General features: G+C 42.0%; 1 protein-coding gene across 4 annotated transcripts in view; it reads right to left on the bottom strand.

Annotated features, from left to right (window-relative positions):
* ppp2r3a (protein phosphatase 2, regulatory subunit B'', alpha) overlaps positions 1-22,691 on the bottom strand; it is a 66,329-nt gene that overhangs the window by 14,578 nt on the left and 29,060 nt on the right. For 2 of the 4 annotated variants that reach the window (XM_044166322.1, XM_044166323.1), the window contains exon 2: positions 10,202-13,845. In XM_044166322.1, the coding sequence (XP_044022257.1) occupies positions 10,202-13,009 (2,808 nt within the window). In that variant the 5' untranslated portion in view covers positions 13,010-13,845. Of the gene's footprint in view, positions 1-10,201; positions 13,846-15,676; positions 15,795-22,691 lie in introns of all 4 variants that reach the window. The other 2 variants (XM_044166324.1, XM_044166325.1) reach the window with 2 other exon arrangements.

The raw sequence follows: 22,691 nt of genomic DNA, 5'->3' as shown, positions 1-22,691 counted from the left end.
GGTCAGAAAAATTATCAAGGTCATGTCCATATATCGTACGATATTGCCTGTTGTGTTTACATGTGTTTTTATTTGGATAAGAATGTCACCAACATTTTAGCCAACCTGATGCCAAAATAAACAGCAGGGTTTTACCTACATTATAAGACTTGGGCGCAACGCCTGAGCGTTTTTTTTCCACGGCACCTAAGATGAATGAACTTAAAAAAAACTATGCTGATTCTGAGACACGTTTTTCTGTCATTTCTGGTCACAGTGCTTCTGACCTCTCGTCGTCTGCTCCCTGTGTCTGAGTTTCACCATGGGCAGAGCTCAGGCAGCTTATAATTTCATCACTCTTTGAAAGGGTGTACTTGCATTATTATGGTATTATATTATCATTATATCAGTGGCATAAAATGATCTTAAAATGACAATAATATTGTTTATCGCAATTTTTTCTGGGACAAAATTTTCATCCAACAAAAGCAGTTATCGTGACAGGCCTAGTGAATATTGGACTTACATTCCTCAGGTGGCCAGAAATATGACTTCAAATGAATGTTAATGTTGCTCTGTGTCTGCTGGATGTGTAAATAGGCAACTGTTTGCTAACATATTCGCCGTATCAACTTTATAAAGGTGATAATATGTCAATGTTGTGTTAACAGCTTGCTCCACTGTCAAAAAATCAATTATTTTTATAGTTTTAATCACAATTCATGATTAAAATCAATTAAACTACAGGCCACATAAAAGAAAAAAAACTAACTTTTTAAAGTTAAATGTGCAGCCCTTTTACTTAGTTCCCTATTGTACAGACAGATTAAGCATTACGGTATAGGCCATGATCTGAATGTAGACGAATGTGATAGCAGGATTTAAACCTGCTATCACTTCCAAATTGAGTAACAGGTCAAATTACTGTTGTCTGATACTGTTACAATCTGTTTTTTCAATTATGATCCAAATGCTTCTTTTCATTTGAAATTCAAACTGTTGAACTACATTAATACATTTTTTATTTACATTAATAAAAAAAATGGACTACTGAAAATAATTGCTGATGGGACCCATATCATGTGATCTAATAAGGACACATGGATGATTTTGATGTCATTGTTCTTATCTTTTAATTGGCTAGCTGATTAACCTATAACCTCCCAAAAACTACTGTATTCCTCTAAGATGCTCGGTTAGGGAGAGAAAAAGGCAGGCAAAGGGTAGGGGGGGTTAGGGGGGGTTAGGGGCTGAGCAACAGGTGTGTGTAAGTGTGTGTTGAGTGTTATGTCTGCAAGTGCTTTCCTCTGCCCACCACACAAACCTGATCCAACCCCACTGCTACAGGAACAGGTGAGTCAGCAGCCTTCACGGCATTGATCAAATACATGCATGATGGGAAGAGCAGAGGGACAGACACAGAGGATCAGTTGTCCAACAACAACTGTTGCCTTCGTCCAACTGTTAAATACACACTGGATGTGCACACATGCCCTTCTAAAGGGTTTAATTAGCACACAAGCATTGATACATGTGTCTAATTTGTCAGGCATATCATTAGTGTGAGAGTGTGTGTGTGGGTGTGCACGTATGCCTCAGTGGATTCAAGTGGATTCAGTTCACAGGGACTGCTTCTTCCAGTCTTCCAGAGAAGTTGAATAGTGTGAACATAACAACTTCCTAAACACACACACACACACACACACACACACTCCTGCTCTGTGAAATTGGCTGTCCGCTGTGTGTAAAATTATCTGTGTAAATATAGACACCGATTTCATGTTTATTTCTGCTTCAGGCACTGGGCAGACTTCTTCACACACATATACATGGATGCACACGTGGGAACACACACAAGGCTGGGAAAGATGCTTGAAAACGCAATTTAGTAGATATTGGTGATAACTCAGTTGAGTTATGATCAGGCATTTAATTGGACTGCTCAATTACATTAAACCTATTACTATAATTTGTTTAATTTTCTAAATGACACTTTGTATGACACAAAGTCATTAGATATATTTAAATTTGTAATGTGACTTACAACTACATTGAAAATATCTTTGAAAAACATGCTTTTTGACCCTTTGAACAAGCTAAATGTTGTTGATTTTTTGTTTTTCCACTAAGTATATAGGTTTGTAAGTTATTTTTTTAATAAGAATATTACTGTAATCATTACTGCATTGGCAAGTGCATGTTGTTATGTATGTCAGCCTTATATTTTTATGTATTATTATTTTTAATACTTGCAGTGAAACTAACTGCCCACTGGGACAAATAAAGTTTAAACTTTAACCTGATATCACATGAAATAGGCTACTCCCCCTCTCCATCTCTGTGATTATGAACACACACTCACTTTAGACCAGACCAGCCAAATGCCATCTCCATGGTGATAACCCTTTCCCTGGATTGAGTGGCGGGTGGAATGCTCCCAGGGTTACCGTGCCAACAGCAGGAAACACAGTTCACATTGCTGCTCTATTCTTTATTCCCAGTCTCACTTCCTCTCAAGACACACACACACACACACACACACACACACACACACACACACACACACACACACACACACACACACACACACAAAGTTGCCTTGGGAGCCTCCTCTCTAAACTGCTGAGAATGAACCAAGTTCAAGTGCTGCTTCCGTGATAGATGAAGTGAATCAGTGCTGGCCACGGTCTACCTCACATCCGAATCAGAGGAGGGCAACATGGGAACAGTTAAAAACACCGCTGCTGTGGCTGCCTGAGTGGAACCAGAGGATGTCTTGTAATAAAAACGCCACAAGCTCAAGTACCACAGCAGCCACTAGTCCAGTATTGAAAATAATACAAATTTTATAATATATCTGGTGATATTCTTATTTTACATCAGCACATGAACAAACATTTTGTGATAAAGACACTCTGCCACCACCAGTTGGTTGGAGTTGGACATTCTGTTGCTAGTAGCAACAACTATTAGCACAATTCTGCAGCGTTTGCGGTTTACATCCACCAATTTGTCAAATCTGTGACTAAGCAAATATCGTCAGTGATCAACTTTTCAAATCCCCCTGTTTGAGCATTATCTATAGGCATTACTATCTCTATTTATTATAGCACTTTTGTGATTTGTGATTTAGTTTTTATGCAAACAATTAGTGCTAACCAAGCTAGCCATTATACTAGCTGTCTGAGGCTAATTGTTAATACAACATTCTAATTCACTGTTAGAATAACTTTTGATGTTATGTATTTTGCTATTTTTACTTTTACTCTTGTGGATTAGGCCTATATGCATTTTCACTAAATTAATTACTGTGTTGTACTTCCTATGGGGAAGTAAAATAATTAAAGTAATAGTTCAACATTTAGGGAAATATGCTTCTTCACTTTCTGGCATAGAGTTGGTTGAGGCTATAGCCAGCAGCTGTTAGCCTAGCATAGCATAAAGACTGGAAACGGGGAAGCAGCTCGCCTGTCCAACGATAACAAAATCTCCCTACCAGCACCTCTAAAGCTCACCAATTAACACATTATATTTCATTTGTTCAGTCCATACAAATATGTGTTTAGTTCGCTGCATAGCTATGCACCTACATGCACCGTGAAGGCAGGAGAAAATATATGTTTGAGTAAAGATATTCTACAGTAAATAACAGTAAATTTAAGATAACATATTTAATTAGAATTGTATTTTTTCAAACAATAACTATATATAAAACACAAAGTTAAATCAAATTTGAATTGAGAAAAAAAAATTCTGTCAATAAAATGTTTGCTGTGTACTGCTTTGCAGTTACTTTTTGCACATTTGTCAACATACATGCCAATACTGCCAATGTCTGTGACAACCTGATATCAGCTGATAATATCAGATGCCAAGCTCTACCCTATATGCACTCTCCCCATATGTCATTCTGAATAACTGCATCACATAAAGACATAAAATATAAACTAGAGCCAGAGGCATTAGAGCTGCCTCAATAATCACAGGAGGCAAGGCTTCACGCTATAAAAAGATTTGCAGATTTTTTTAACTAATGTGTCACTTTACTGCTTATTTTTGGGAGGGTTATCCAGCTACATCACCAATAAAACGGCCCAGTGAATCACCTCCCTCGGCGGGAACAGCAGCCTGTCAACACGTAATCTTTAATAACAGCAAACCCCAGGCCTTCATTGGCCAGCATGGCTTTTTATAGTTATACACATGGCTGTCAGGGCAAGTTTTGCATTACCTTCCCATGGCTATCTTAAGATTTAGAGTAAGTGAGCTAATCCTACATCAGCAATAGTGGTGGGCCTCAGCCTGGAGCTGCAGTGAGAGAGCTGTCACTAGAGTGCAGTAAGAGACTCCACACAGCCAATGGTGGAGCAGATCAGCCCATCCTGCAGTAGCCCTATGATATTAATAACAAATCTTGCAAATCTTATGTTGCATAAGTCATGATCCTACCCTACAGACCATTTAGATGCACACAAAAAACACCTTAACATCCCTTTCCCATGCACCTTGAGCAATATTTTCCTAGTAAACTATATTATTCAAGCATCCAACATTAGACAACAGTCTACAGAAACACTTCTCTCAGACCCAGTACAATACTGTATCTTGCACCACCCTTTCCTCCCAACGGTCAATTCATCATAATGTCACAATCATGGCAGACTGTGTCATTGTTGTACAGGACAGTTTTTTACTTTACTTATTGGGAGGGAAATCAGTTAAAAGCAGAAGCAGCAAGAAATGGAAGAACATGTGAAAACTTACTTTTTCAATAAAACCAATGTTGATTTAGATTCTGAAACACTAGTGTTAGTTCATAGATCATCCTGTAGATGGAGGAATAGATCCTCTTCATACAGCCGACACAGCACTCTATGGTACAGTAGAGGCTGAGAGTCACTAGAGGGTAGCAGCCTTCTACTTGTTAATATGTCTAAACTGTCCAACACTCAATCTGATCTGACAGAAGATGCTGGTTTCTGTTGCCCTTGATCCTCTCAGCTTCAGCTCCCTCATCTAATCTTATTTAAGGCTAAAATTCCTAAAATCGCCTTGGCTGACAGAGTGAGAGGTTTACATGATGAAAACCATATGCTTATAGATCACCAAAGAGAGAACCACATTTATATACAAACAACTTTAACAAAAGTGAAAACATGCAGATTTCTCATTAGTGACACATGACACAGCAATGAATATGTTGATTCAAGTTCAATAACTAACTAGAAAAATTGGGCCAACATTACAAGCATATGCAGCTTGTTTTCCATTCATCCGGAATTACTTTTTGTACATTAAAATTTAGCACACAGACATGAAAATGTTCAAAAAATAGTGATTAAATACTGACATGCTTGTCTCAATTAACTGGTGAGAGCATCTTAGCACTGAGGCAGTTTCTGGAGAAAACCCCCCGCCCAGTTTGGGTGGAGCTAGGTGAAGGGTGAGTTGAAAGGTAGAGGGAGGGTGGGGTTAAACAGGGAGACTGCAGGGAGATTAGGCACCCAAGCTTCTACCAAGTCATGATGTTCTGGAACACTGGCAAACTCTTTCACATGGAAATGAACACACACATGCATGCACATGCACAAACACAGACACGTACGCACAGCCAGCCACACCCATATCAACACAGTCAGTATTCTGAAATAAACCTAAAACACATCCAGTCTCCATTCGATCTCCCCTGGTGCCATGATTCTGTGAGGGAGCCCCCATCAGCCAATCAGACTGCACAACTGATATTCTGGGGTAGGGGAGTCCCACCATCTACCTACTCTTTATAAAGATGTTGTGGTGGTTTCCATGGTGAAACAGAGGGAGGCCTAAAGAGTTACGCAGCAATGCCTCCCACTGAGCTAAAAACTTTTCAAATGAAAAAGTGACTTGCATAAAAAAAGTCAGGCCTACATATGTGTGTGTGCGCATAAAAGCATCTGTGCAAGTGCAAACACTCCAACAGAGCACTCTGCACTGGGAACAGCAGTTGGATGCTATCCCAGCCTGCATTGGGAGTGGTAAATTATGATGTCACTTGCTTAAAAGTGCTGTATGTGTTTGTATGTGTGTGCGAATATCTCAGCTAAAAGCATAAAGTTAATGAACTCTACCATTTCTGTGTGTGTGTGTGCTTTGTGTGTATCAAAGGGCTGGGTGGTTAATATTCCATTGTCCAGGCTAACCTTGGATGGTATGAACTGTATTGGAAAAGTCCCCTCACACATAGCAACACAGGCCCTTGTCTGAGTGGAGTGCATTTTGTGTGTGTGTATGTATAAATGAATGCATTCATCTGTGAGCTTGTGCACCTAGGTTGAAACAGGCGTTTTTCCCTGCTTGGCCGGGGTTCCCACTGTGACCTTATTTCCTGTGGAAGCAGCCGAGGAATGATGTCATCCTCGCCGACCCAGAGTCAACAACTGTATGCTGCAGCCATCCCCCATCTACATTCTTTTTCTACGCCTGTTCCCCCTTCTATGCTAACTCCCTATGAATTCCTCTTTTCTCTAATGTAACTTCTCAGATAACAAAAACTTCTCCCCCCAGCTGTCTGATACAGACATTCAATCATTCGGCTTTCCTTCTTGTTATTTCCTTTCTATCTCCACGTTTTTCTTTATCACTCCTTCTACCATTCTTTCAAGGCTCCCTGTGCCAAAAAGTAGCAGGTCTAAAAGGTCATCAGTTCCTTTCCTCAGCTGGGCAGCTGGGCAGGAAAAGTCAGAAAGAGGAACTCTGACTCATGGAAGAGGACTGTTGTTGCACTGTTATTTTCAAATAAGGATACGTTGAACTATATGACTATGAAACACAGATATTTCCACAAACTAATTCCACTTTCATTAAGTAAATTGTAAACCATCCGGGTTGGCTGCAATTTCTTTCTGATTTTGGGGAGGGTGCAATCACACATGAAAGTCACACAGTATGTTGTCACATTGCTGCTACAAAGGTAAATTAATTCCATTGAAAGACATCATTCAATTTGGCAATAGACATGTTAGAACCCAGAAATTACTCATTTTTCAGCAGAGGATGTGCCAATTATAGTCCAGACCCAGATCCGGACAAAATGTGAAGTGAAGCTCTACCACCTCCTCACTAGTTTCCTGGGGGAAACTCTCAAACACGCCCTAACTTGAGTCATAACTAGCAATATTTTAGCCTAGTAACACATCCACAGCAGTTGGCAAAAACACTCAAATCAGCAGCAGGTTAATTAAGCCATCAGAATGGCAGCTCTGGATATAGCCGGGAGTGTACGTGTGTCTGTAAATCATGTCACCATTGGCTGTACAGCAACAACCCCACTGAAACAAAAACATACAGGTCATATTTAGGTACAGGGAGATGCTCTTCTTATATTTCTCAAAATCAGTGAGAGGGGAAGAGAAAGACAGACCAATTGCCACTGGAAGGCCGTTGACCTGAAGTACCACTACATCACTGCTGCCACGTCTCCCCGATCTGAGTTTGACTGGCCTTGCCTCTGATTTATATCAGCTGGCTTCCTTGTCTCCATGGAGATTAATGGGTCTGCTTTGACAGGTGCAGAAAGCCCTGTATTAGTCTGTCAGCAGCAGAATCAACAATAAACACGTGCACACACACACACGCACACACTCACAGATGAGGATGCTACTGCCTGAGGCCAGTGTCATCCCAGAGGGCTTAGCAGAGCTTCAAAGCCATGGCAGTGCCAAGGTGGAGTGTGTAAGTAGTTGTGTATGATAGTGCAAGGGCATTTTCTCACGTGTGTGCCTTGTTTATAGTTTGATTGGCAGTTTAATGTGCAACTGAGGCAGGAGGCAGGGTTGGCGCTGAGGAATATTAGCATAATTTCCAGAGTGCCAGAGTTGGTATTGGGTGTCAGAGAGCTATTCCAAAACTCAGCTGTGACCCACAGTAGCACTGGGTCAACTTACCCTTGGGCCAAAAAACAGACACACACAGACATGCTTGGTCAAACACACATTCACCAAATGGGAGTCGTACGAATTCACGTGTATGCATATACACATGCATGAACACATATGTATATGAACACACATGCATGAACACCTGGACATGTAAGAAAGCCTGGATGCCCACACAACACACAAATAAACATGGACAACATTACACACCGACACACACATATGCAGGTCCATTTACACTGTGGCGACAGTGAGTCTGTTAGCAGGATGCCATAGTACAGAGGGGTGGACAGATTTAGGTCTCCCTCACACCTAGCTCTAGCCAGGGGTGGAGGGGGTTGGAGGGTAACGATACCGTTAACACTCAGTGCGCCAACAGATGACCCCCACACCCTACCCCACCTCGCCCCGCCCCGCCCTTTCCCCTGCTCCTGCTGTGCTCCAATCAGCACCACTCATTGGGTTGCTCTGCCCTCCACACAGCAACAACTGTTATTCACAGCTCCCAAAATAACACAGCGGCCAATCACAGGACAGGAAGAGAAGTGGTGGTCAATATAGACTGACTCCTTGACTGCAGGTGAAGAGAAAGAATGAAACATGCAAGAATGGTAAGAGATTACAAGAAATGTGGAGGCAGAGGAGCAGAAAAACAAAAACAGAGAGGAAAGAGCAATGGATAGGCAGTCAGAGGATGGAGGAGGAATGAGAACGTGTAATGATGTGTTCGGTTGCTGGTTGTACTGTTCTGACTTTGACAGCTACCATGGTAACCTCATAAATAGGTGCCCTACATATCAGCAGGGCATAAGGTTACACAGCTCAGTAAGTAAACACACACACAAAAAGCAGCGGGAGACTGGTGAGGACAAGGAGGGATGATGGGAGAGTAAAAAAAATAAGCAAATTAGTAAGAGAGAAAAAAATCAAAGGGATTGAGGCAGGGAGAGAGGAAAAACTGACAACAGTAATGATTTGATACTCTGTGTAGGTGTTAATGTGTGTTGTCTGTCATACATAATTACCCAAATCTACAATGTGCTGTGGAACACCCACATCAGAGACAAGCTGAGGTAAACCCCCCTTTCTATGTTTATTCACTGCAGTGTCAGTGACACACAAAAACATTGAAACATATGCTCTACTTGCCTCACCCTTTCTCTCCCTCTGTAGCACAACCCTAAATTACCTTTAAATATTCCCCTGGGTGGAAAGGAGAGCCAACACACACATGCCTGCACACACACACACACACACACACACACACACACACACACACACACACTCACATATACACATTCACAGTACAAAACACAAGTTTGAAATCAGGAAACATCAACAAAGAGTCACTCCTAACTCAAGGAGCTGTTATGTTCCATGATTCAGAGCATCAGTCTTTTTATTCAAGCCCAGATAGGGAAACTGTATCAGCGTGTTCATGTAGATGCAGTTAATGAATACTATTCATCACGGCCCATCAATTACAGTGGCATCAACCCCGTTGTGTCACAGCAATAAAATCCTCGCCTGGGCATTTTATATGACATGTATTGAAAGCACATTCTTTCAAATTGTCTATTCTCAGTCTAATGTTGTCAATCACTCTGTTTCTTGGTTCCTGCATGTCTGTCACTTAGTCAGTCACTCTGCCTGTCTATTTGCATCTTATACCATAGCAACAGTAACATTTAAAATACATATTTAGATGATGCTGCTGCTGTATTATGATCCAAACTCGATTAATATTATCAGTTTACTCAACTTCTGACATAATATTAAAGATCTTCACTATGTGTAACTACAGTGAATGTGATTTAAATCAAAGCTGCACAGCATGCAAATATCCTCCAAAATCATGAAATGAGACTTGAATAAAGAAAAGTGTCCCACCGCTGCTGATCTCCGCTCTAACTGGGACACTGATTTGCAAAAGATTTGTATGGTACCATACTCCAAATACCAGAAGTGACATTGTCTTCTACCAAGTAGTTAGCTAGTGTTTCAGTCAGAGAAAATTTGACTCAATAATGACCATAATAATGACAATAATTCACCAGACACAAAGAATAATAGTTCTGGTCTGAGTGGTCATGATGTAAGTCCTTGACAATCCTATTCCTTATTTCATAGAGGAGTTTTAAATGTAATAACTGTGCAAAATAAAATCTCACATGGTGTGTTGATATGTGGGTAATTATGCAGCTGTAACAGTGTGAAATTGTAATGTTCAGTAAATGTCTGGTTGTGTCGCTGGCTGTCCATTAGTTTGTACATTTGTCAGTAGTATGAATTTTAAGGTGTCTTACACTTACTCTGATCACCTCTGGAGTCTGCTGGATGAGGAGGGTTGAACCAGTGTCTCTCACAGCAGCAGAGTCACAAACAACAATGGGAGCATCTTTTGTGGCTACCACAATTGGGATGACAACAGGGGCTGGAGCTTCAAGTGCAGCCACAGGTGTAGGTTCAGCTGAATGTGTGGAGGAATGCAAGCTTGCAGGTGCAGATGTTACAGGGGCAGGGATGGATTTTGGATCAGTCTCACCTGCAGAGGCTTCTGTAACTTTATCTGTCGCCTCAGTTGCAGGTTCAGGTGTGGGTGTCGGCAGAGGTTTGGGGGCAGCATCAAGTTTAGGTTTAGGTGCCGGTTCAGATGCAGCATTGCACACAGCTTCAGATATTGTAGTTATGTAAGTATCTCCTTGTGTCAGTGAAGATGAAACTGCAGGTGTATTTGCTAGGGAGTGTTTTGGCGGTATAGCTGGGACTGCATTTGTGTGCATGGATGGAGCAGTGAGAGCATCTGGTGGGTGTGTGCTTTCCAGAGGGGTGTCAGCCCTGCCGGTGGTGGCCAGTGTATCCTGCAGGAGCCTCATCACTTCCCGCTCCTTCCCGCTGTTCCTCTCAGCACTCCCTGTGCTCCCCGCCCCAGAATCCACCAGCTCCTGGGCAAAACTCTCAATGCTCTCCAGGATCCTCAGCAGCAGTGCCCCATCCTCCTCCTCTCCCACCACAGCTTCACTGTTCTCTCCCTGGGGAGAGGTGAGACTCTGGGGAGTCCTGGAGCTAGGGCCATTCATGGCTAGGTGGCCGGCTGGCTTCTGGACTTGGAACTGGGTCATTTTGGGCTGAGTGAGGGCCTCATTGGAAGTGATTCCCTGGCCTCCTTCTCTCTTCCTGGTTTTAACTGGAAGTGGAGGCTCAGTATTTCTGGGGTGGCTCATACTCTGAGAAAGATTCTCCAAGTCCATTAGCAGCTTGTCAATGTCATCATTCCTGTGGAAGACAGCTTTGGGTGCTGAGACTGTTAGGGAGACAGAGGAAGGCCAAGTGGGGCTGTAGCCAGAGCTGGCCGGCAAAGTATTTGAAGAGTTATGGAGTGTGTGTGGATGGGACAGGTGCATGTGTTGACCCAAAATCGTCCCATTTTTGCTCTGGGTAGTATTCACTCCTCTGGTTGGAGTGTGTGTCTGTTGTGAGATCTGTTCCGGTGTCTTGCCCACATCTGCTTCCTCCTCCTCAATATAAAGAGCCTCCATGGGAGATGCTGGAGGAGTGTGTGTGTATGGTGGGGTCGGGGAGGTGCGAAAAGGGGAGGGAGAGTGTGTTGGAGAGGAGCTGGATGGAGAGCATGTGACAGATGGGGAAGCGAGTGTGTGTTGTGTGATAGAAAAAGAATGTGGATGTTGTAGTCCATTGGTAAGTGGAGTGGCTCTGGACAGGGAGCTTTGGACTGGTTTAGTATGGGTGGAGTCTGATTTCAAAGAAGATGAAGTGGAAGATAAAACAGAGGAGGGAGTAGAAGATGCAGAATGAGGAACAGTCTTTGGGATGGGAGGTGACTGCACCACATCTTCATAGCGAGGAGGTTGCTCATTGCCAAATATTGGAGAGTACGGTCCCTGCTGGATAGAGTGAAGAGTGTTGACCAACTCAGCCAGATCACTGTGCCCACTTCCAGGTGCACCCTGACCCCCCTGCCCACTGCCTCCCAAACCTCCAATTCCTTCCAGATCCAGAGGCAGTCTCTTCAAATAGGAGCTGAGTCGGGTCATCACAGCCCGATACACACTGTCAGGACTGGCTCCTCCTTCCTCTGGCCCTCCACCAGCTTTGCGTCTGATGCACTGCTTGATGATGTCGGTGCATTTCTTTAGGTCTTCAGAACATTTAAGCAGGATGTCAAGGCAGGCACGGATGTCCTCCCCGCCTGCTCCCCCAGTGCCCGCCTCCGCTCGTGTCTTCTCCAGCAGACGGGCAATCAGGTTCTCCTCTCCCAGGGCGTTGAGGTACAGGGAGGCCACTGTGTTCAGGCTTTGGTCCAAAGTCCCAATACTCGATAGGCTGCTTGTTGATCCACCACCCACTTTGGTGATGGCTGACAAGGTGCCTGTGCTGCCCTTTAGCTTTGTCTCCTCCAAGCCTGCTCCTTTGCCTGGCACAAATGGTGGCAGGTTCTCATCATTAGTAGCCATGCCATTTGTCATGCCATTAGTCATTCCGTTTGTAGTGATGTTGGAGCTAAAATGGCCATAGATGATTTCCAGGTCGGTGGAGCGACGGCTGAAAGAGTCAGGACGGACCTTACGACCTTTCCGGAAGGTGACATGGCTGGAGGAGGAGAGGCGGAGCTTGTCAAAAGAAAACTCTTTGAGCTTACCACTGGCCAGGTTGATGGCCTCTTCGGTAATGTCCTTTAGACTGCCAAAGGAGCTCAGGTTCCCAGTCAATGCTCCGCCAGTGGGGTTTTTTTTACCACGCCACATGGGGCTGTCCTCCCCTAAAGACAAGTTGCCACTGCTGCCTGCCCTCTCTAGACCACCATTATAACTAGTATCCATGGTAACACTAATTTTACCATGGTTAGGAAGTTGCTGAGTGATCATGTTACGGGAGTGTATGAGAGAGCTGTTTGGGTCAGTGTATGCAGGGTCAGGTGCAACAAGCAGCTCGGAGCACATGCCGCGATGTGCGACAGTACAGTCTAGTCCCTGGGACAGCGCCCCACAAGGCCCCGAGCAGTAGTGCACAGCATGGGAGTGAGTGCGCCGGTCCACTACCACACTGTTGTAGCAGCTCACACTGCTCACCACTACACGATAGGCTGCTGCCATTGTGACCAATGTCCTTCAGGGCATAGGAAGGTCAAAATAATATCAAAGTGTAAAACAAAAGCAATATAGCTCAAACAAAAAAATCCTAATGGATTATAATGTTTTACTGAAACTCCTACAGTTGAGAAAGAAACAGTTTATGTCTAAATACTGAATAATTTCACTGAAAAAGTTGTCTTTCAACTGCATGGTGACCATTTTCAGACATACAATGCTGTAGCAAAAACAAAACAATTGGCAATCAACACCTGAAAAGAAATATCTACAACACTGAATTCCAAAGTTGATATCCTTTCATGCTTGAACTCGAAAGAGCTTTAAAAAGGATTCCACTATCTTGCAGAGGCAAAGAATTCCTTGTCTGAGATCTCTGGGCCTCTTAATAACAGTTGTAAGGTTCCTCCTCTATCCACAGGCACTTTCTCCGTTTCCTCTCTAGCAGCAGCTCATTAGCCACTAATGATAGCCGTGAAGGATGGTGACAGCAGAAGATCCAGCTGGGGTATCACCCATCTCTCCAAAGAAGCAGCCCCAGGGGCCTAATTCGAGACCAGCGAGGCCTTAACATTGCACCAGCATAGGCTCATCCCCTGGGCAAGGAGATGTAGGAATAACCCTCTTATCTAACTCTGTGGTTTCTGAAGTCCTGATGGAGCTGAAAACCATTTGCTGACTCCAACACAGCTGCAGAATAGCAGGGGACCGACCACAGATGGCCGACTGCCTCTTTCTTTCTGTGTGTGTGTGTCAGTCCCACACTCTCTCTCGCCCCTTCCGTCTCCCGCTGTCAGCCCATGTGTGAGAGGAAGTGTGTGTTTCTTACAGGAGGACACCACCTGCGAGTCAGCAGATAGGGGGGGGGGGTGTGAAAGGGAAAACAGAGGAAGAGAAAGTAAATCATTAAGACAGTTTTAAAAAGTGGATCATTGTCAATGAGAGTGCATGTGTGTGACTGTTGTGTATGAGCAAGACACTCTCCCTCCAGCTATCATCCAGATGATTATCATCAAAAAACCTGCAAAACCGCACTCAACTTCCTGCCACATCAACCTCAAATACACACATATACATATACAGATCAAAAGAAGGGGAGGAAAGTAGACATAGAAGCGTGGAAGTTTAAACAGGAAAAGCAGAAAAAAGATATGACTCCCTCTCTCGTCACAGCAGAGCTACAAAGCATTTTCTCTAACCCCGTTGAGAAATCAAAACTAAGTTAAAGACAGGCAGGTGTGTTGGAAGGAGAAAACACCTGTTGCTTTCACATTCACGGTGCTCCAGCACAAATCCTATATTATGTTTGTAGAGGCAATAAAAATGTATTTTTCTGTTCTACTGCTTTATTCTATTCTATTTCATTCTATTCAGCTTCCAGTGCTTCAGAAGAAACAAAAAGATTAAGGCAGACAAGCACAAACACACATACAAGAAGACAGAAACACAACAAAAGTAGTGAAATAGAAGTTACAGTGTGACATTAAAGACATACATAAATGTGTTGCCAACAAAGACAGCTGTGTGTAACAAAGAGCTTCATCCTCACTCCCTTTATTATAAGATTAAATAAAACAAATACTCCTTACAGGGCTGTAAAATCTGACCTACAGATCCAACTAAACCTTACATTTTCACAACTGAAAGCTAACAGATGCTGAAACATGTTTCAGAATTAAGGGATTTGATCATTTTTAGCTTGGTATTTCAAACTTTGTTCAAACTTTTTTTCCTGCAGCTAAACCTCCACTGCTGAGGGGTTCATACTGGAGAGACAGCTCTGTACAGTAAAATAAGTCAAGCAATATAAACACATTGTGCAGTAAATCCGCAAGCAAGACTAATTAGTAAAGTGATTTAAAGGCTGTGTAAAAGAGTGAAAGATTCAACATGTAAGGACCCAATTCTTTCATTCTTTTATATTTCTCTGTCCTATACCAAGTAGTTTTAGATGCCTTTGTGTCTCAATTTCAGTCTTCATTTGCACCAATTTCTTTTTCTCCCTCTGTTTTCCCTCCCCCTCCACAGGGGCAATGCATTCCTCAGAGCTGTGCCCTCCTACACATACATATACATTAACTGTAATACTGTGGTGAGACGGCACTACTATAGCCACAACCACACACATGCAATCTAACCTCAAGCTTAATCCCAACTATACAAACATACTGTATATTTACTGAAACTGTCAGGATATCTGAAATTCAGAAATCCAAATGTAAGACTTATTTACTGTGTCAATTTGAATCTACAAAGGATTATTAAAAGAAAACATAAAAGTAAAAATCTGGAGAAGCCAAGGTCTTGTATTCAAATAACTGATTTTAAGAAGAAGAAAGAAAAAAACACAGACACACAGCTGATAGTTTATATAAGTTCATAACTGCATACCTGTGGGTTGCAGGATTTTTAGAATAACCACAGGAAGAAAGAACATTTAGAGGTTATTACAGCTTAGACTGAGTGTGCGGACATATGATCTGCAGTGGGTTCTTGAGGGAATTATGGAGCCGGAGTTTCCAACTTAAAAGTGTAAAAAAGAGCAACTGAGGGGAAGAATGACTGGTGGGCTTGCGGGTGGGTGGGGGAGAGCGGCTGGCAAGTGCGGATGGGGGTTTGTGGCACCTGGAAAAACAACTATTAAAGAGTTGTATGGAAAAAACAGGCGGTCACCTCATCTTTCTGTCTCCCTTTCTCTCTCCTTTCTCTCCACACAAACACAGCAGCTGGATGCTGCTGAATCAGTCTCTTGAGCAGGATATTACACTTCCTGGCAAGCTGCACTTGAAATCTGGACAGACAGTTAGAAATAGACTATTATAGGATAGTAATCGCACACACACATGCACACATACATATCCACACACACACTCTTTCCCCCTTACAGTACATGCTTAATATTTGTGTGTATATCTTGGTAAACGACAGCTTTCCAAAGTGATACCGAGCATGTAAACAAGCATGTAAGCATGTAAACGCCACTGAGAAACCTCCACACACATGCACGTGCATAAACCTACTCATGAATGCCTGCACACGCCACACTGACATATTACAGAAAAAGATATTTCACTAGTGAACACACACACATTGTGTGGTGTCTTTTCAAGCCTTGCTATGATTTAGTGGCAGCTAAGTGTTGGGGGGGGTTGGACATATTTTATGGGCCAGTTAACTGAGAATGCGTGGAGGTATCAGCTTTCAGTTTAACATCAACAAGCCAAAGCTTGCAAGAAAAAAAGAAAAATATGAAAAAACAATGACAAAAAATATACATTTGTTAATTCTCATAACCTATTCATTCCAAATACAGGTAGCCCTATGTTTCATTTTATTGCTAAAACAATAAATTGGAACACATTTTCATCAAATTGAAACTTACTGTTGGCCAAGTACATAGTGACAGTTGCCTCTTAGCTTTATGTGAGGTTTTAACAAAGGGCACCATAATGTAATTTGCAGTGGAATCTGATCCATCCCCTTTATCCTTTGCTTCCTCCACTTCCTATTTCTTTTCAGAGGTTTTATTGCTCTCTCTGTCTATGAATGGATTCAAAAGCAGAACAAGAAAAGAGTAGAGGGTGTAGATTCGTTGATTGTGTTCCCTGAGTTTCCCTGAGGTTATTTGTGACAACCTTTTCCCCTCTCTCCTTCCCATCCTCTCATTCTCTCCCTCTTTCTCTGCCTCTTCTCCCCTCTGTCCCTCCCTCCCTTCTTTCTCCTCCATCTAAAAAGTCTTTCCTTCAATCTGACCTTCACCAGGAAGCACTAAATCACCAGAGGCCACTTCTGTCACAACCTCCATTCTAGCCACCAAAAGTATTTGAGCAAGTGTGTGTGTACATCCGCAAATGTGCTCAGAAAGAGGTTGTGTACTTTGTGCAACTTTGCACGTTAATACATGCATGTTGTTTTGCTGTGCATGAGTGTGTGTGTGTGTGTGTCAATGGGTACACAGCGAAGGGGCCAGGGGGGCCTCTCACGGGAAGTGGGCCTTTTAGTGAAGAAGAACCAAATAGGAACCTCAAACATACCCTCTGGGAGAGAAGACAGGTCTATACTAGCCCTGTATACACACACACACACACACACACACACACAGAGACACAGCTTGATGCACAACTGCATTGTTGCTGAGATCACACAGAGAGAACAGAGCTCTATGCCACACACATACTAAACAGAACCAAGAGAGAGAGACTAGTGGCTCTGTGGGTACTGACTTCTGCCCTACAATGGGGGGCAACAGTGCCTACATAAGAGGGACTACTGGGTTTTATACAATACTCTCACACACAAACACACATACGAAATAAGAAATAAGAATAAGAATAAGAAATCCATACAAACACACGCAAACACAAAAACGTTGCACCACAATGTGCAGTTTTTATATTCAAGCATTTGATCAGTTGTTTAAAAAAGAAAATTCTTTCTTTCTTTGCTTTCTTCCATCAATCTCTTTTCTTTCTTCAATTCTTTCTCTCACTTTTCCCCTCTCCCACACTGATCTTTACAAATGTTCAACAAACTAACTACAGTTCTGACCCACTTTTCTGCTTCTTTCTGTAATACTCACATGAATTATTTACTCTGACTTCTCAGTGCCTGATTGCCTCCACACACACAAACTACAGTCATATTCTCTTGAAAATAAGAGTCAAATTTATTCTGTAGCAAAGTATGTTCATCAGCTGTGCATCAATCAGCTGCCTTGCTGTCATTTTCTGGCAGAGAAACAGAGGTGCAGACAGATAGAAAGATACTCTGGCAGACAGCTCTGTCCTTGTCAGGCATGGGCCACACTTTTACAATCATCATCATTTTCTAAGTCAGCTACAGCTGCAGAGAATGTCAGAGAAAAATGGGAGAAAGATGGCCTGCCTGGCAATCAGATCATCCAAAATGGGAAGAAGAGAAACAATTGTCTTACTTGTGCAGGTGAAAAAACTGCAACCTAAAGCTACTCAGCAAAAGAGAAAAACAGTAAAACTACAGCAGGGAATATAAATACATTTTATTTAAATCTTTTTAAATCAGTATCAAACCATTGCAGAGAGTTTTGTTGGCCCAACAGACTAAATCATAAATCACTTCTTCACAACACTTTAGGTTTGAATCCTTAAGTCATCCTCTTCCTATCTCTGTCTTTCCTGACTATTGTCTAATAAAGCAATAATACCTTAAAATACAAGTAATCCAAGTTAAATTTGTGACATTTAAAAACACAGCAGGAGATTTCTGTTGATCGTGCCAGATGAACAAGGCCATCAGTCTTTCTTGAGGAGGAGAGCTGGAGTTTTGGGCCTGGATTGCAAAAAAGCCCCACCAGGTCTCACACAGAGACAAGCAGGGAGCTGCTATGCAAACCAGACATCTGTACACGAGCCAAAACACAGGCAGGAGAAGGATCAGAGGGGATATCTGACACAATTAAGGATTATGGGACGGATAAGGTTTGTTTAGATTTTATAAACAGTGGAAAGCATAAAATAACCATTTTCTTACATCTATGGTTAAGGAATATCCCTAAAATGAGGGAAGGGTGTGCTCACATACAGTATTGTGCAGGTACAAACATAAACACTCACACACCCCATAGTTTGATTGTTTTTGGTTTCCATGTGGTTGTATCTTTTTGATATATTTACCCATGTGTTTATTACCCTGTGCTTTTTGACAAAATTGTTGTATAGAAAGTACATTTCTTACATTCAATTTAATTTCATGGTCAAGTCACAGTAAACATAAGTGAACACATGGGAGAAAATGGGAAACAGAGAAAAAAAAGAGAGACTAAGGGTGAGATTTGTTAAGTATCGTCCCTAAAAATGACCAGCTAACTGGTGGTGACTTGGGGTCAGACCACTAGTTATTTTGCCCTTCTTTCCCTTGCCCCTTACCTTAACCCTAACCATCACAACTAAAGTGCCTAACCTTAACCCTTACCCTAACCCTCACTCCTGTACATATTCAGTCTTTGTTTTTATAACAAACATATGCTCTTTACATGTTTGTCTTCATTTTCTCTATAACTTATCTTCCATAACTATGTTATGGCAAATGTGTGTGTGTGTGTATATGTGTGTGTGTGTGTGTGTGTGTGTGTGTGTGTGTGTGTGTGTGTGTGTGTGTGTGTGTGTGTGTGTGTGTGTGTGTCTGGCAGAGACTTGGGGGTTCTCTCTTATGTGTGCCAAACTTATTGTCTGGATGAGACCCAGGCTGCTAAGAGCACAAATCACTGCACTCTGGTGACACACATACACACAGCTGTTCATGATGAAACCACGTCTGCAGGCTTGATAGAGCTTGCCCCAGAATAACAGCGATGGTCAGAACAGCAGTCAGGGCTGAACGGGACTAAGCTGCATGTAGGCTGGTCCAGGCCTATAGGGACGGTTTTCTAAAATCACTGTGAAGGCATTTTTAATGTTAACAGTGAGAGGAAACATGGGGAAAAGAGAGTATTGATTTATACTTGTATTGTTGGCATTTATCTTAATGTTGACAGAAGGTGATTAATCTGTTTACTATTAATTTTTTTCCTACCAGGCAACAAAGTCAAATGGTCGTTGTAGGTCAATTTAGCAGGCAGGAGTGGGCTTTAAGATATTTCTGCTTCTATAGGCAGCACAGATGAAAATGGCTAAACACTGAACAACCAGGGAATTACAAATGTTTCAGTGCACAGACAAAACTCAAAAACAACTAGATGTGACGTGTAAACTAAAGTAGAGTCCACTGGCAATGATAAATGATAACATTAAGTTGTCGCCCAGCCTTAGCTCCAATACTACTTATTATATTGACCATGATTATTATTGCTATTTATGTGGGGAAAACCATTAGCAGAGAGACAACAATGGGATACTTTCCTACAATTTAGAGAAGGTTCTACATGATCCTATAGACATCCATTTAGAGCTGCAACAATTAGTTAATAAATTGATTAGGCAACTATTTTGATAATCGATTCGCTCATGAAGTAAAAATGACAAAAATTTTCTCCTGCCAGTTTCTTTTAAAATGTCAGGATATTCTGCTTTTCTTTGTCATATATCACAGTAAACTGAATATTTTTGAGTTTTGGACAGCTGCTCGAATAAAACAAGATTTCTGAACACATCTCCTTGAGCTGTGGGAAACTATAACAGACATTTTTCACTATTTTCTTTTTCACATTTTAATTGATTAATTGAGAAAATAAATCGGTAGTTAGAGCCCTACATCAAGCATAGCATAACTTGCTGAAATTGTCCTTGCATTAGCTGACTGGCATCAGCTGCTTCATTCATGCTTCACAGTCATACCTTCAAACTGCACATAGAACAGATTCTGGGTAAGTCAGTAATAATTCAAATTAGCACAAAACTTAAATATTCTTCTAAAACATGTTTAGATTCCAATATATACAATCACGAGGTGAAAAGTCTTGTGGCCTCTTTCAGATCTGACAGCAAGACTCCTCTTGCTCTCACTTGGTCCATAATTTCTGCCTTTCTTCTGCTTTTCTCTTTCGTTTTTATTCTCCTCATACTCCCTCCTCTTTTCATTATCTCCCTCCCTCCTTTACTCAGTTCTTTCCTCCTCTTCTCTAACTGGCCACACGCTCCTGCTTTACAGGCTGAGATGGCACAAGCGCTCCTCCACAGTTCTACAGTGCTATAGCAGCTGTTCCCCCAGCGCTCTTCTGATCTCTCGGGAAAGTGGGCTGTGTGAATAGCTCAGCACCTCATTAGGAATAAGACAGTAACCCCAAGGAGGAGTACAGGATACACACACACACAGTATACAGTATATCCCCTTAGGCAAGGTGTTCAGGGCAGAGAAGAGGATGTTTTTGTGCTTCTGAGCAGATGAAGAAAAACAATGACTCACATCTGTTCTTATCCTTAAATGTTTCCTGGTTAAAACAGCTTGGCCTTATAAGGCTAACACACGGTCATGATCTCACACACACACACACACACACACACACACACACACACACACCCTGCTGTTCCACTGCAGCGGGCAGAAAAAACATGCTGTAAATAGCCAACACTGTAGGCCACATGAGACGATGATGATGAAAGCTGGCATTGGCTTCAAAACATCCAAACCTGCAATACGTGCACACACACACACACACACATTTATGCACACATACACACAAATAGCAAAGCGTGCACACACACAATTGCAGACACTTACGTACACAGTCCTATACACCTCTGCACTACACTCCTACAGATACAAACATGCACATGAATGTAAGCATGCATAAGCACACACCTACACACAAACAAAAACAAACACCTACACACACACACATCCGTCCATCCTGCCTTGCCTGAAGCTCACTATGACCCGGTCTCTGCATTGCTGCTAAATTAAAAGGCACATTTTAGGTGATGTCATACTTTTGGCTGCGTTCTGCTAATGCACATGGAGACACACAAATCAGACATCAGTTGGCACAGAAGACAAAGGACTCACAAATAAATTTAATGTAATGTGCAAAGACAGCTGACCTGGATTCAGCCAGTCAACAGTTTATTCCTGCTACCACCTACAATACAGACCCAAAGGCAACCAGCTTACACCAACCACTTCCAACAAGAAACCAGACAGCTGAACGCGCACACATCCAAAACCATACACTAACATGAGGAAATGAGGAGCAGCGGACTCAAAATTAATTAGCCAAAGCATGAATCAGTGCAATAAATCAGTCATAAACAAATAACTGCACTGCTATTGAAATTCATGAGTCCATTTTAACAGATCAGTTGGTTCGTCAATGTACAGTACAGTTCAAAGAAAAATGTTTACATACGGTTTGTTTAAGAATTTAGAAAATAAATAATCATCACATACAGATAAAATTGTCTTTTAACCAAATGGTCAGCAGTTCTGGCTAAACAAGGTGTCTAGACAATTAGGCTGCTTCTCTTGTTTTTGATTTGCATAGCTTTTAAACTTTGGAAAATCCTGATGTTATGTTAATTATCAATCAGTTTTTTGCCCCTGATCCCCATCATCTTAAAAGAGTACCCTACCAATTTAGCTTTGCACAATAACATTGTCAGACTCTCAATGGACAGTTAAAAAAATCTAAATTGATGCAGCAGAACCAGAGATAGCGTCTTTTTTATTCCATGCATTCTTCTTCCTTCTCAAAAACTAGCAAGGAGTTTGGTCAGAGATTCAGGTGTGTTATGCTAGTAGTGGCTAATGTAGCCTCAAACCACTAGCCTCAAGCAGAGATGAGGAGCGGGCTACAGAGGTCTGGTGAGCTCACTTCTTTCTAACTCCGCACCCCCAGATTTTTTGCATTTTCAAACTTGTAGTCTTCGACCCACACCAACACTGACTCAAGTTACATCACTTGAGGCAATTTATCAGATTTTATACAGCTCCCTCTGAAGCCACAAAAGGTTTTATACATATACAGTAGTACTCCTGAAGACATGTAAACAGACTTTAATGTGCAAAATCAGTTCCTCTTTAATATTGAGTATCTGCCAATACTGAGTCCTGAGCTGATATTTATATTCTCCTACATAAAACAGATGTAAAGAACACACTTAGCCAAAGATAGGCCTAGTGGGAAATTAGTAAAGTCAATCCCATTTGGATTACATATGTTTAACAGCAGAATAAATGCAACAGGAAAATATAGCCTGCAGTACAGCTTTCCTTTTAG

This window comes from Siniperca chuatsi, linkage group LG15 (genome assembly GCF_020085105.1).
Source record: "Siniperca chuatsi isolate FFG_IHB_CAS linkage group LG15, ASM2008510v1, whole genome shotgun sequence".
NCBI lineage: Eukaryota > Metazoa > Chordata > Actinopteri > Centrarchiformes > Sinipercidae > Siniperca > Siniperca chuatsi.
Note: the sequence above shows the minus strand (reverse complement) of the source record. Positions and strands in the feature narration are given on the sequence as shown.